The sequence below is a fragment of the Portunus trituberculatus genome, chromosome 50, assembly GCF_017591435.1.
Source record: "Portunus trituberculatus isolate SZX2019 chromosome 50, ASM1759143v1, whole genome shotgun sequence".
Classification (NCBI taxonomy): Eukaryota; Metazoa; Arthropoda; class Malacostraca; order Decapoda; family Portunidae; genus Portunus; species Portunus trituberculatus.
Window position 1 is genome coordinate 28,927,048 of NC_059304.1, and position 15,972 is coordinate 28,943,019.

General features: G+C 40.5%; 1 protein-coding gene across 1 annotated transcript in view; it reads left to right on the forward strand.

Annotated features, from left to right (window-relative positions):
* Nucleotides 1–15,972, forward strand: part of LOC123500119 (stress-activated protein kinase JNK-like) — a 546,161-nt gene that overhangs the window by 529,451 nt on the left and 738 nt on the right. The window contains 2 exon segments of the mRNA XM_045248784.1: nt 2,078–2,236; nt 8,070–8,194. Coding sequence (XP_045104719.1) covers nt 2,078–2,236; nt 8,070–8,194 — 284 coding nt within the window.

The following is a 15,972-nucleotide window of genomic DNA, read 5'->3' on the forward strand; positions in this document are numbered from 1 at the left end:
AGTAGAAATTTTTTTTCTTGATCTCCGTCCTTTTCTCGTTTTTTCCTTTGCTTTATTTCTTAGCACTTTCTCCTTCTCCCTCTCTTCCAGGTTCATATCTCTTTTTATCCATATATCCTTAGATTCAGTATCATCAGCCAGCTTCCCTTTTCTTATCATAATTTCTTCCACCACCACTTGTGATCTCATTCTTACTTTCATTGGTCTCTTACCCCTTTCACTAAATCTTCCTAAGCTAATCACTTCTTCAACTTCTTGGTCCAACTCCTGTGTGCTGTCCTGGACCTGTTTGATAATAGTTTTAGTCAATTCTCTCTCTTCTCGCTTTCTCACAAACTTGTTTGGATTTTTTTTCCTTCATCCCAGGAATTACGATACATTTCCTCTTATCCACCATATCCCTCAATAGATTTTCTTTCTCCTTAATTACTTGTATAACAGTGTCCTTTGTCTTTTCCTCAATTTACTTCCTTACTGCCTCTGAAAATTAAACTTTTTCTTCCTGTCTCTGTTTCCATGCATTTCATAATTCCTCCAATTTGCTTTTTACCCATTCCATTCTCTACTGTATCTTCCCAGTCCTGTATTTTTTTTCTGTAGGCTCCTTAAAGAGTCTCTGTAGTTGCAACATGTAGCCTTTAGTATATTGTTTTGTTTCTTATCTCCTGCATTTCCTCCTTCATCTCTTGATTTATTTCTCTTACTTTCTCACATTCTTCTGATCTCACTTTTTTTTTTCAGTGTTTTCTTTTATCAATTTGTCTTGTTTTTCCATCATACTTGACATCACCTTCTTCATTTATCTTATCTACCTTTCCATGTTTATCAGCCTCCTCATATTACCTCTCCTCTCTAAATCCAGAAAAATCCTTGTCCATATTATCATCACCCAGTCTTTTCAGTCCAACAGGTGTTTCAATAAGCCTTTGGTTTTCAAAACATGTTGTTCGTTTTAGTCCTATACGTTTGGCCACACCACCTAGCTCCACCTCTCTTTCCATTTTTCCATTCTATACGGTATCCAAATCTTATTTATTTGGGAGACGGGAACCCTATGGCTCCCTACCCCCCTGTACATATGTCAAAGATCAGGCTCCAATGCGTGCAGAAGTGCTTTCCCTGGGAGCTGTTTTCGCACGTGCCACACTCTATCAAAAGCTTTTGATGTGTCTAACGCGACAGCAAAAGTTTCACCAAAATATCTAAAAGAGGATGACTAAGACTCAGTAAGGAAAGCCACAAGATTATCAGTAGAGCAGCCTTGACTGAAGCCATACTGGCGATCAGAGAGAAGATTGTGAAGTGACAGATATTTAAGGATCTTCCTATTGAGGATATATTCAAAAACTTCAGAGAAGCTAGAAATTAAATCTATAGGATGGTAGTTTGAGGGATTAGAACGGTCAGCCTTTACAGGAACAGGCGGAATGTGGCAGACTTCCAGCATGAAGAAAAAGTAGAAATCAATAGTTGAAAGAGTTTGGCCAGGATAGGTGCAAGTGCAGAAGCACAGTTTTTGAGAACAATAGGAGGAACCCCATCAGGTCCATAAGCCTTCCGAGGGTTTAGGCGAGCGAGAGCATGGAAAACATTATTACGAAGAACTTTATTTGAAAGTATGAATTCGTCAGAGGGAGGGACAAGCCCAGAATCATCCATGGTGGAGTTCTTAACAAAGGTTTGAGGGAAGAGTTCAGTTGGTGCGATCAGGATGAAATAAAATTGGGAAAGATGTAAAAATAAAGTTATTGGAAATGTTTATGTTCAGATGCCAGAAGTCTCAAGGGGAGGTGGAATTTGAAAGATTTTGACATTTTCTATCTATGAAGGAGTGTTTGGCAAGTTGAAGAACAGACTTGGCATGATTCCAGGCAGAAATATAAGGTGCATGAAATTCAGGTGATGGATGATGCATGATGGCAACTTTTATGGACCACTATTCAATATAACAACTATGAACTCATTTCCTAATAGTATTGTTATTGTCTGCTCGGATATTTTATTCCAGGTGACATTTATTCATTAACTCCAAAAGAAAATTTGTTACCATCCAATTGATAATTTCGTATTCCCACAGAGCAACTAGGAACTCCTTCACAAGACTTTATGTCCAGATTACAGCCAACTGTTCGCAACTATGTTGAAAACCGTCCTCGCTACCCTGGCTACTCCTTTGATCGTCTTTTCCCTGATGTTCTTTTTCCTGCCGAGTCTACTGATCACAATCGCCTAAAAGGTAAGAAGGATATAGAAAGAACAGCTACTTTGGATTTCAGTTTGTACATCCTTCAAGGGATATGTAAGTTATCAGGATGCCTAGCAATTTTTCAAATACTGAAGTTTTCAAGTAATTGTAAAAGAAATTTAAAAGCTAAAATTCAGTTTGAAAACACACACACAACATAACACAATGTCATTAAAATGTTATAAACATGTGCATGTAACAAAATTATCCTAAACATCTTGCTATTATTCTTCCACCCTACCTAATCATGAAATTTGTAAGCTCTTGTTACTTTGTAGGATTCCATCCATCTTGCCCATAGCCATCCTCAGGCTGGGCCTTTTGGAACCTCTGGTCTCTCTCTCTGCTGTCTGCTACCTCTACTACTGACTTTTCTCACAACTACATGACTGAATATATTCTAGATTCTGTTACATTTTTTATCAAAAGTTATTTCCATAATAAGGTCAAAATCCCGATACATTTTTACACACATGTATAGTAATACCATTCATGCACATGACCCTCCCACAGGGTATAAAGGGAAAGTGAGAGGTACAAGTAAGTTCCCACAAGTCATCTCATATATCCCCTCATTTGCACAGTATCTCAATGGGTGCCACTCTTGTCTTTTCTGTTTGGTACTGTAGCAGCCAATATCTTCATCTCTGTCACCTTTCCCTCACCCGTGGTCACAGTCTCCTTAATGTTTATAACCTTTTCCTGTGTGGGTCATGTCTGCTTGGGACTTCTCATCCCATCTCAAAACAAAGCTGCCACTCTTTATGTGGTGTCATGATCCGACTCAATAGTTGCATCAGTGGCAGGTTCTTCCCTATCACTGGCCTGGCCACCGACTTCAATGTAGAACTCCTCATCCTTTTCATCCATGATTGCTTCAGCTTGTTCTTCCTGGTAAGTGTGGGGATGAAGATCCTTTCCATGGCAGGGAACTCTGTCAACTTCTACCGCTTGATGTGACAGGACTCTTGTTATTGTGCCTTTCCCGTGTTGCTCGTCACACCAAACGTTGAGAGGCCTCACCCACACTTTGTCTCCAGCTTGGTATGGGCCTTCAATTTCTGGCTCCCTCTTCTTACAAAGTTCCATTTCATGGACTCTTACTTGGTACTGATACAACATGTTCTCTGGCGCTGTTGACGGCATGAAGTCGTCCTGAGGCCTCAAGTTGTAAAGATACACCACCTGTGTCACAGAACAGCCTTTCCTCATGGCAATGACCTTCACTGTGTGATGACATCTTTCGATTATGCCATTGCCAGATGGCCCATGAGCACAGCAAAAGCAGAGATGCACAGACCATCTTTTTGCAAACTCAACAAACACTTGGTTGCAGAAGGCAGTATCATTGTCCGTTAGTAGCTCCTCAAGCGCCCTGCACTCATAGAATACTGCTTTCAGCTCCATGATCATGCATTCGCTGGTCTGGAGCCTCAGCTGGCGCCAGACAGCAAAACACAACAGCCTGCAGTTGATGAGAGTTAGGTAGTGTTTGCCACTACAATGAGTTTCGTCCATGGCCAGTCTGTGCCACACCTTCTCTACACTCAGGTCTCGTTTCTGCCATTTCACTGGTGCTGGATCAATAGACAGGCACACATCACAGTTAGTGAGAACAGCACACACCTCCTGCTTGATGACTTCAGGAATTACTCTCTTCACGAAGTAAAGCATGCGTTTTACATCCGGATGACCAGTAGCATGGTGTATTTCCTTGATCTTGTCAGTGGTAGTTACTTTGCTGCTGCTAGCAGCGCACACAGGATGTTCAGCTGCAGGGCGGGCGGCAGAAGCTCTCAACCAATGCTGTGGCACACGCATCAGCCTGTCTGCCTTGTCAATTGAAAGTACTAAGATAACAGACAGCTGAAGGTCACACTTTTCAATCAGCGACATTACTATTCCAATACTCCTTCAAATGAGCATCTCGCTTGCCACTTTGGTCTTAGTCTACCTCTTCCCAAGATGGCATCAGATATCCAGCGCAGTACTGTTGACGAGTCTGTGAGCACTTCCACCTTCTTGACCCTTCAGGCCAGTGCCAGGTTAAATCCATTAATGACAGCATCTAACTATGCCTTATTGAAATGGCTCGATTCGTCTTTACACATCCAGCTGGCGTCTTCAACAATGCTTCCGTTTATCTCAATAGCCACACAAAGTGCTATAGAGCTGGCATCCACCCAAACTTTGGCTTCGTTACTGCTGGCATCCCATTGTCCTCGCATGGGGATCATTGTTCCTGACCTCTTGGACAACTTCTTTGAGAAGCATTCATATTTCTCCATCAATGATTGCATCATCCCATCTTTCTGTGACATCATTGGCCCTTCGCTTGATGAAGGCCATTGCCACCTGCAGCCAGCTGCACACAGGGTAGTGGCCAACCAGCTTGCCACAGTAGGAGAAAACAGACCTCCGCATGAGCTCGTTAGGCACGTCAGCCACTTCATTGTCTCTCTTCCAAAACTGGAAGAGTCCTTGCTACCCCCAGACCCTGAGGCCTAGCACTTGTGCGCCATCAACAAGTAGTTCGGGTGGTTTGCTCATCAGCCCAAAACTCTCCAAGTGCGCTTTCACATAGCTAGCCTTAACAATGTCCTCCTTTATAAAGATGTCATCAATCCACACTGATGTTCCTCACCTTACAACAGGGTTTTGAGAAAGTATGTAGTTCAGGACAGCCTTCATCACCAATGGAGCCACTTTGGGGCCAAAACCCAGTCACATCAGACAGTATTTTTGGTCTTTAAAGCACACTGTCTTGTAAGGCCATAGTGATGGGTGAATCATGATCTGCAGGTAAGCCTTGGCGAGGTCAGTCACGGATGCGTTCACACCTTGCCTTCGTCACTCCTATAGTCTATTTGCACACACATCACTGTCTACTGTGGAGGCTTGCATGTTGTGTTCAGCTCCTGGAAATCCATCACGGGTCGTACTTTCTTCTTGTTCTCCTGTATGAGTGGTATGAGGCGCTTCGCTGGTCCATACTTGCTCTCAACGTATGACAGTAACCATCCATCAGCTATCCATTTCTTGAGCTCTTCTTCATAAAGTTTCCTTGCATCCCACCTCACAGAATAGGCCTCCACTTGATTCTGTAAGACACTTGGCTCCTTTTTCTCGGCCCACTTCCATGCTGCAGTCCAGTAATTAGCTTCAGGATTATAGGTAGCACAAAAGTCTCGCTCATCAATTCCCATCGTGGTGTAGGCAGCCACACATGTCACAGATTTATTGGTGTTGAAGCATGCTTCACCTTGTTCATTAACTGTCACTCCTCCGAGGGCTTTTATTCTGGCCATTCTAAGGATGAATGTATATCCAAGGGGCTTCCTGGTAGTCACACACACTTGCAGTTCTACAGCGGCCAACGCACCACATTGAAGGCTCAGAAGGCCAGTCCACTCACACTGCCACTCTTTCCCACTCACAGTGACCATGCTGATTACATCCTTTGACCACCTTGCAGCAGGACATATGCGTGATGCCCATGGAACACCCTGTGTCCACCAACACACGACGCTGCACATTCCCAACATTCACCGAAGCACTTAGCAACACCACATTCACTGACTGCTGCGAGAGGAGGCTGGCATTGATGCCTCCTCTCCACGCTTGTTTCTTAAGCAGGCGGATGCAAAGTTGCCAAGACCGCCACAACGATAACACCTCACTCTGAGTCGGGGGCATCTTGGACCACTGGGCCCTGCCCCACCACATGTATCACTGTGATGGTGAGCTAGACAGTCTCTGGCAAGATGATTTTGACTATTGCACACGAAAAACCGTGGATGCTTAACAGCTGCACACTCCTCGATGCTCTGTCTCACCGTGAAAACACTGCTGACAAAACAAAACAAAACAGAATTTTTCTATATACAGTTTGTCTCATCTTCCTCAACCAGCCTATATTTTTAAAAGACAACACTGCTGACAAAACAAAACAAAACAAAATTTTTCCATTACTAGCAGCACCTTACATTTAGTCAATATGAATAAAAACTACACAGCAATCATATTGAAAGGACATGGCTTCAATAGAAAATACAGGCTATGGATATTGAAGATGTGTTTTACTGCTGGGCATTCTTAGCAAAAGGATTGCACTGCTTCTATAAACTGAGCACATTTGAAATTTGCATAGAATGAAATGTTATTCTTATTACCCTTTTCAGTTCGATTAACAAATGAGGAGTGTATAATGGTCTTACTGAATAGTTACTGCAATGGCAGTGCCAACAGTATCTCTTATGCTTACTACTTTGGTCTAAGTTTCAAATTATTTATCTTTTCTATTGATTTGATATGAATACAAATGTACATACATAGTTGGTTTGATTATTGAACTGATTATAAAAAAATAATGTTTCACTTAATTGTGAATTTACTTTCAAATAAGTGAATTAAAGGTTAATAAACTTATTGGAATATGAGCCAATGCATTTTAAATGACATAGGTTTTTTTTTTTTTTTTTCTGATATGGTTTTGTGTTGCTGCTACAAAAGCCTCTCCTTTGACAGAAGAACATCCTGTGTCATCATTTATTACCTTTTATAAATTATTATATGTGTGTGTTTGTGTGTGTGGAGGGGAATGGCATTGAGTACTATTTTGATGCTAACCAAGTGGCTATTGTAGCAAATGTTGACAACATGGAATATACCATTTCTGCACCATTGTAAACAAAAGAACAGTATATGTTGATGTTCTTGTTACATCATTCAATTTTATTGTATTGCTGAGGATCTAGCTGGATTTAATGATGAATTGCAGCAGTACAAGAGGAATAACTTACTTGAGACTGGCCACTATCTACCCATCTGGCTGTTGAAGAGAGTAGCAGTGGTGTTGGTGTAGTGCAGATGTACTTACATGAAATGTATGTTTGTAGGATGCAGGCACTTCAAGTGCACTTAATGACTTTTCACAACAAGCACATAAGATATAAACACTTGTGTCTTTACTGTGAGTGGAAAGTGACTAGGGAGGCAGCCACGGGATATTTTAGGTAACCACAAAGCTATCTCAGGAAGTTAATGGGTACCCAAATCTTTCTCATTGTTGTTGAAAACCTTACAACTTAAAATTGTAGATGTCAAGGATATCCTTTATTATTTTCTCCATTTTATGCAGTCATTACACTTCTCAGTTCACAACTGAGAGATTCTAAATTTGAATTTGAATCATGAGCTAGCCAAAAAAGCCAATTTTAGAATATTGTTGTCACTCCAACACCAATTGTTGTGGTGATGTCTGGTGTGCTTCTCACTGATGTCTGGTTCCTTTGCTGCTGCTACTGTTGATGCTGCTGCTGCTGAGTAGAGGAAAAGAAACAAGTTGCTTTCCTTAACCCAAACCCAATATAAGAGAATCTATGGACAACTGCTATAAGAATTATTTAGACCAACAGCTTGTGTCTAAACTGTTTTCACTTTACGTCAGTAGTTGGCAGAAGCAAGTTGACCGAACACCAGTGAGGACACCAGACATCACCACAACAGTATATCTTCTTTCCCACTGAAGTCCATGTTCATCAAGCAGTCAATTATTTTGGCTGAGGAGTTGTTACCTTGTTTTTCTGGCAAGAATGGAAGGTTTAGGTCCTATCTTTTGTTTGTTTATGCATACTGTTAATGTGTATCTATTAATGTGCTTTGTTCAAATGATCAGAAATGGTCTACACCACACTGAAGTATAAATAAGGCAATGTAGAAAATACCAAAGATCTTTATAGTTTAGGTAAGTAAAAAGATTTTTGCACTTAATCCATAATATGAATATTCATCATTGTTATTGAAACAAATGTGAATCCCACAGCAAGCCAAGCTCGTGATCTCCTGTCTCGCATGCTGGTGATTGACCCAGAACGCAGGATAAGTGTGGATGAAGCACTCATGCACCCTTACATCAATGTTTGGTACGATGAGGCTGAGGTCAATGCTGTGAGTATTAATGCCCATGTAGAAGCTTGAGAGAGATGCAGCTTTAATATGAATTAGAACACACACACACACTGACACACACACGAGAGACACGGTGGAGGAAGGACACACTGGCGCCGTTCCGACAATCAGCTGATCTTCATTACATACCGGTTGTACAGTTTTTACAGTGGCCTGGGCAGGTAGTGTGGACTCATTTTTTTTCATGCAATCAATTATTAAGGAATGATGAGTGAAAAAGAGATTCCATCAAAATACAGACATGAGATTAGAGAAGGAATGAAAGCTGATGATGACTATGCTGGTGAGGGTGAGCGTGTATTCGAAGGTTTCTATACGACGACTACTTCACTACTAAAGAGAGTGTTAAATATTGAATATAAACTAGATAAATTGATAAAGGAGAATATGGAAATGAAAGTGAATGAAGAACAGGATAAAGAGTTTATAAAACTGAGAGAAAGGATAAAAAAAGTGGAAGAAAACGAAGCTAGGCTAAGAGAGGAAAATGAAGAACTAAAAAAGGAAGTAGCTAACTAGTAACTACAAAAAGCAGATGGAAGAAGGACTCGGTAAAGCCGAGAAAGAAAAAGAGACGCTGAAAGATCTAGTAAACAAGGAAGAGGAAAGAGTACAGAACGTGATTAAAAAAAAAGTACAAGCATGGAGAGTCCAAGGTAAGAAAGATAAGGCTGATTTTCAGGAGGTCATTCAAGAACAACTTAAAGAAAAAGAAGAAAATATGACAAGCAAAATTATAGGAGTTCTCAAGACAAAAGAAAATTTAGTTAGAGAAATTGCAGAAAAAAGAAGAGTGTAGTCGTATTTGGAATAAAAGAAAAAATATAAAATATAGACCAAAAGAGAAAAGAAGAAATGAAATCAGTCAAAGACCTACTGAAGAATCTAAACGACGAAGATAGGCAGAACTTGGAAGAGGAAGTAGAAGAAATAAACAGAATGGGACCATATCAAGAAGGAAAAACGAGACCAATTAAAATACTACTAAAATCACAAGCAGCAACAGAAGAAATATTATATAGAACAACAAAACTTAGAGAAACAGAAGGCTGCAAGGATATCTATATAAAGAAAAATAGAAATGAGGAAGAAAGGAAGAGATACAATGAACTGGCAGCAGCAGTAAGGGAAAAGAATAATGAAAGGTCAGAAGAGGAGGAGAAGGCATTTTTTTGGAGAATTCTAGGAGACAGGATAAGGAAATGGTATATAAACGAGAATGAAGAGAAAAAAGTGGAACAAGTTTAACTAAAAATGATAAAGGCAAAAGACTAAAAATGATGTATACGAACATAGACGGGGTTTTATAAAATAAACTAGAATTAAGAGATTACATAAAGAAAGAAAATCCAGATATTGTATGCCTGGCTGAAACAAAACTAAACAAGGCTATCAAAATAGACTTGGATAACAGGTATAATGTATGGAGAAGAGACAGAGTGGGTAAAGGAGGAGGAGGAGTCATGATTATGTTAAGGAAGGAGAGTGATAAACCAAATGGAATGTGGGAAGGAAAAGCAGAAGTATTGCATATTAAGATGCATATTAATAAAAAAGAGTTAACAATCATTGTAACATATGTGCCACCAAAAACAAATTCATGGACCAATCAAGAATATAATAATAATAAAATAATAATAATAATATACGGTTTATTAATTTGGCAGTGCCACAAAAAGTTTACACTGAAAATGTACAGGGGGGGGGGGACATTAAAACAATGAAATCCTTAACCTAACTATGACTCTAACTTAACCAAGAATTAACTTATTGATTTAATTGATTTATATATTTATGGCTCGCACCATAGTGGGCACCGCGCTAAGGTGGTACCAGTTCGTGCGCGGTGCTCTTAAGGGCGCCACGCGATTCTGGTGTTGGGTGGCGCGGGCAGGGAGAGGCACGTCTGAGGGTAGCAGGTGGCGGAGACATGGATGATGCAGCAGCCCTTCCCAAAATTTTTCCAAGGCTTCCTGGTGTCTTGTGGCCAGCCTCGGCAGACTCAGGCAGGTCAGGGCGTCCTCATAGGACCTGTAGGCAGGCCCAAGGATGACCCTGAACGCCCTCTTCTGAACCCTCTCCAGCTGTTGCCGTTGTGTGAGGTTCAGGGAGGAGGACCATGCTGGGGAGGCATACATGAGCTTAGGGAGTATAAAGGTGAGGTACACTCCCTTCAGCTCATCTGCTGGTGCACCCAGGGACCTGAGTCGGCGCAGCATATAGATCTTGTATGAGGCTGACCTGATGATGGTGGAAACATACTCCTTCCATGATAATTGATCATCCACCAAGACACCTAGAAGCTTGGTGCTGCGGACCACCTGGAGGGAGTGAGGGCCCACAGATAGCTGGGGAGGGGGGACTGCTGCTGTGGAGATACAAATGTGCATCACCACGGTTTTGGTGTGGTTGATGGTCATTTTGTTGTCCTCCGTCCACGTCTGTAGTTGGTTAAGAGTGGACTGAAGTGCTGAGAAGTCTGGGTTGGTGTTGTTTACGGGTAAGTCCATGGTGCAGTCGTCCACATACATCCAGTGGTGGGGGGTGTGGATGAGAGCATCGTTGATAAGGATGAGGAAGCACTGAGGACCCATCTTGGTCCCCTGAGGGACCCCACATGTGAGCTGTTGGAAAGAGGAGACAGAGCCCTGATAACGAATGGCCTGACGCCTTCCCGTGAGGAAGTCTGCCAGCCACACTATCAGGTAGGGAAAGAGACCCAGAGTGATGGCTTTCTTTATCACAACAGTGTGATCAACAAGATCAAAGGCCTTTCTGAAGTCCACAAAAGCAATAGCTAGAGAAGTGTTGCGTTTGTCCAGGTGGCTCTGGACGAATTCCAGGAAGCTGACAAGGTAGTGAGATGTGGAGGTGGATTTAATATTACCAAATTGTTGTGTGTCAATAGAGTTACAAATTTTGTTATAGGCCCAGTCGAACACAAAATCTTCACAGATAAGGCTGGGTATAGGGGTGATGGTGACTGGTTTTAGATAATTCAGTGACTGTGGATTGGAAGTTTTGGGGAGGGGGGTGACGTAAGATGTCTTCCAGTCATCGGGGCAGGAATGTTGAGAAAGGGAGGCGTTGATGATAGAGCAAAGGGGTGTGGCAAGTTCTGGGGCAAATTCTCTGTAAATTTTGATGGGGAGGTCAGTGTGAGTGGTGGATCTGTTTAGTTTAAATTTAAGAAGCTTCCTGTAAACATCAACCTCCTGGACAGGGGGTGGATGGGAGGGGGCAGGGAGGTAGGCTGGGAGAGTAGTAGAGTGAAAGGGAGGGAGTGTCTGACAGATCGCAGCGAAGTGACCGTTAATCTCTTTGGCCGCGTTGTCAGATGAAAGGTGTGAAATACAGGGAAGAGAAGAGGCTTGTTTTTGTAAACCACACAAAGACTTAATCTTGTACCACTGTCTGTTGTTAGCAAGCTTGAGATGGTGAATTTTGTCTGGGTAGTAGCTTGCCTTGGCCGTTTTGATCTCCTTGATAACTCTGTTCCTTAATCTCCTGTACTGGTCAGGGCTAGAGTGGAAAGCCCTGTCACGCTGACGAAGGAGTCGTTTGATGCAGGGCGTCATCCAAGGGGCATCAGATAGGTCCACTGTGATGTTCTTGGCGGGCACGTGGTGGTGGAAGGCTTCCGTTGTGGTGGTGAAGTAGTTCCGCCATTTTGTGTGAATGTCTTCCTCATCCAGTACCTCGGTCCATGGGTGATGTGTCAGCCACTGCCCAAATTCCCTCATGGCGGAGTCAGGCATGGGCCTGTGGGATCTGGTGACAGTTGACCTGGGAACCGAGGTGGTGGGGGTGGGTGTCCACAGGATGGAGAGGTGGGTGCTGCGTCCCATGGGTGGGGAGTGGCTTGGGAGGCGAGTACTGTTGGCTCAGGTCTGTCATGATAAGGTCGAGGGTGGACTGGTGGTGGGTGGGGAAGACATATAAAGACATGATAGATGACACAATAAGGAGTCTAACGAGAATCGTTAAAGAAAGGAGAAAAGTGATATTAGTAGATTTCAACTGTAAAGAAGTGGACTGGGAAAATTATGAAAGTGGTATAGGGGAAGAAGCGTGGGGAGAAAGATTCTTGAACCTAATGATAGACAATATGATGGACCAGAGAGTAAAGGAATGCACAAGATTCAGAGGAAATGACAAGCTGGCGAGATTGGACCTAGTTTTTTACAAGGGGTATACAAATGAATGATGATATAAGATATGAGTGCCCATTGGGAAAGAGTGACCATGCAATATTAGAAATAGATATAGAAGAGGGAAAGGAAGATAGAGACGATTCATACAAAGGAGACCAATTAAATTACAGAAAGGTTGATATTGAGAATCTCAAGAACTATTTTAAGGAACGTAGACTGGGAGGAAATGGAAAACTCAGAGACAATGCAAGACAAATATAATTTATTTTTGGAAATATACAAAACAGGAGTCAGGGAATATGTCCCGAAATATAGACCTAAAAAAAAAAAGAAAGAAAGATTGGTTTAATGCAAGGTGTGCTGGGCAAAGGAGAAAAGAGATGGAGCATGAAAAAGATTGAGGAGAAATAGAAATCCAGCAAATAAGGAAAACTTCAAAGCAGCGAGAAATTAATATGTTAAGGTGAGAAAGGAAGAGGAAAAGAACTTCAAAAACACATTGTTGAAAAATGTAAGGAGCAACCAAAATTGTTCTATTGATTCATAAATGGAAAAATTAGGCAAAAAGAAACTATAGAAAGGTTAAAAGGAGAAAATGGGATGGTGGAAGACCCAAAAAGTATGGCAGAACTATTAAATAAAAAATTCCAGGAGGTCTTTTCTAAGGAATCCAAATTTGAGAGGCCACAGAGTAATAGAGAGACAATCTATATGAAAGAGATTAAAGTAACCAAGCTTGAAATAAAAGAGTTAATGAAGGAACTGGATGAAGTCTCAGGCAGAATACTGAAAGAATGTAGGGAAGAACTAGCAAGTCCTATATACAACATCATAAAATGCTCAATAGAAAATGGAACAGTACCAGTAGAATGGAAAAGAGCTGAGGTGGTTCCCATATATAAGAGCGGAAGGAAGGAAGAACCTTTAAATTACAGACCGGTATCACTAACTAGTGTAATATGCAAGATGTGTGAAAGAATAATAAAGAAACAATGGATTGAGTTCCTTGAAGACAACAAATTAATATCAAATAGCCAATTTGGTTTTAGAAAAGACGGTCTTGTGTAACTAATTTATTGAGTTTCTATTCTAGAATAGTTGATAGAGTACAGAGAGAGAGGATGGGTTGACTGTATTTATTTGGATTTAAAAAAGGCGTTTGACAAAGTGCCACATGCAAGATTACTATGGAAGTTAGAGGAGAAGGGTGGCTTAAAAGGAAGCACATTGAGATGGATAGAAAATTATTTGAGGGGGAGAGAAATAAGGACGGTAGTTAAAGATATGAAGTCCAAGTGGAGAGCAGTAGAAAGCGGAGTGCCACAGGGGTCAGTATTGGCACCAATACTTTTCCTCATTTATATTAACGACATGCCAGAAGGAGTGAACAGCTACATAAATCTGTTTGCAGATGATACGAAACTGTGCAGAGTTATAAAGCAAAAGGAGGATTGTGAATACTGCAAGAAGACCTAAATAAGATCTGGGAATGGAGTAAGAAGTGGGAAATGGAATTCAATGTGAACAAAAGCCATGTCATGGAAATGGGAAAGAGTGAAAGACGACCTGTGGGAATCTATAAGATGGGAGATGGAGTAGAACTGGAGAAAGTTAAAAGGAAAAGGACTTAGGAGTGACGATGGAAGAAAACAATCAACCAGTAAGCCATATTGATAGAATTTTTAGAGAAACATATAATTTGCTAAGGAATATTGGAGTAGCATTTCACTACATGGACAAAGAAATGATGAAGAAATTGATAAATACTATAATAAGACCCAGATTGGAATATGCAGGAGTAGTGTGGACCCCTCATAAAAAGAAACACATAAGGAAATTGGAGAGGCTACAAAAATGGCTACAAGAATGGTTCCAGAATTTGAAGGGATGACATATGAGGAGAGACTAAAGGCTATGGATCTACCAACCCTGGAACAAAGAAGGAAAGAGGAGACCTGATACAAGTTTATAAATTGATCAACGGAATGGACCAAGTGGATAATGAGAAACTGATCCTGAGAGAAGAATATGACATCCGAAGAACAAGATCGCACAGTAAAAAGCTGAGAAAAGGAAGATGTCTGAGAGATATTAAAAAAATATAGTTTCCCGCAGAGATGTATTGAGACATGGAACAGTTTAAATGAAGAAGTAGTGTCTGCAACGAGTGTGCATACTTTTAAAGTAAGATTGGAAAAGTGTAGATATGGAGACGGGGCCACACGAGCATAAAGCCCAGGCCCTGTAAAACTACAACTAGGTAAAAACAACTAGGTAAATACACACACACACACACACACACACACTAGAAGATTTCGCTAAGCAAGAAAAAAGCTAAAAATAAAGGAAATATGATTATGAAGTATAGCTAAATAAACCAAATGGCAAATGGATACAAGAAACAAGAAAGATAGGGAATTGCAACATGCATTAACAAAGAAGATAGTTTGTGCTAACAATATACTTAAATTTAAATAAAATCCTCATTACTTACTTATGTAAAACAGGACATGAAAAATTGCCAACAAGTAAATATACATATTTGCTAATGGTAAAAATTCAAGAACAGTTCTGAATTACTAAGTTATATGTTCATTATTACTATTACTTTTTTTTTCCATTTTTAAATAAAACAAAAGATCAGTGAGATGCATTACTTGGATATTACCATGTGGACACACACATGCACACACAACCGAGAAAGCCTGGGTTCGATTCCCGGGACAGGTCAGAGATCATTTAGGTAAGGCTTCTATTGTAAGTGTGTGGCCTTCCTTGTTCACCTAGAAGTGATTAGGCACCTGGTATAAGTTAGAAGTTGTGACCTGTTACTGGGTAAGAGAAACAAACTCCAAACAAACAAATAAACAGGGTGGCCTACATCACTAGGCTTATCTGGCAATATATTTAGCCGCTGCTTATCAAAATGTGAGATGTCACCATGGGGTGTTGTGTAGGCTTAAGATGTAAGAATGTTAGTAGAAGTATATGCATAAGTAGGATAATTTGTAGAACATTCAGCTTTGTACTAGCTGCCATTTCAAATAACCCAAATATTATATTATTATTATTACACATACACATGTTATCTTAACAACTGGGCTCATGACTGCATCTTGTTATCTCATACCAAGGATAAATTTTATGTTAATAGTAACTGAAGCTGCATTCTTGCTGACTTTAAAGAAGTTAAATGAATAACAATGATCACATGCAAAGTTAAGAAAACTTTCAAATAAAATGGCCTCACTAGAATTCAGGAAAATCATGAGAATATGGATATGAAAATGGCCATATTTTGATTTGAATTATCATCACTGACTTGTCAGATCTCATATTTTCTTGGCATCTTAGAAAATAATCGTGTCCATGTGCCACATAGTTGCATGTTGTGGCATAAAATTCTTAATTCTTTATTAAAAAACTTGTGTAAATTGTTTTGAAAAAGCTTTTTTCCCCATTATTTTTGTTACCCTTTTCAGAGGCAAAGGGATAGGAAAGAAAATTCCTAATTCATTGTTAGTTAGTACACAATTTGCTGAAAACATTAAGATTTGACATTTAGTTAAAATTAGTTAAAAACTTGCAAATGCTATTATGAGT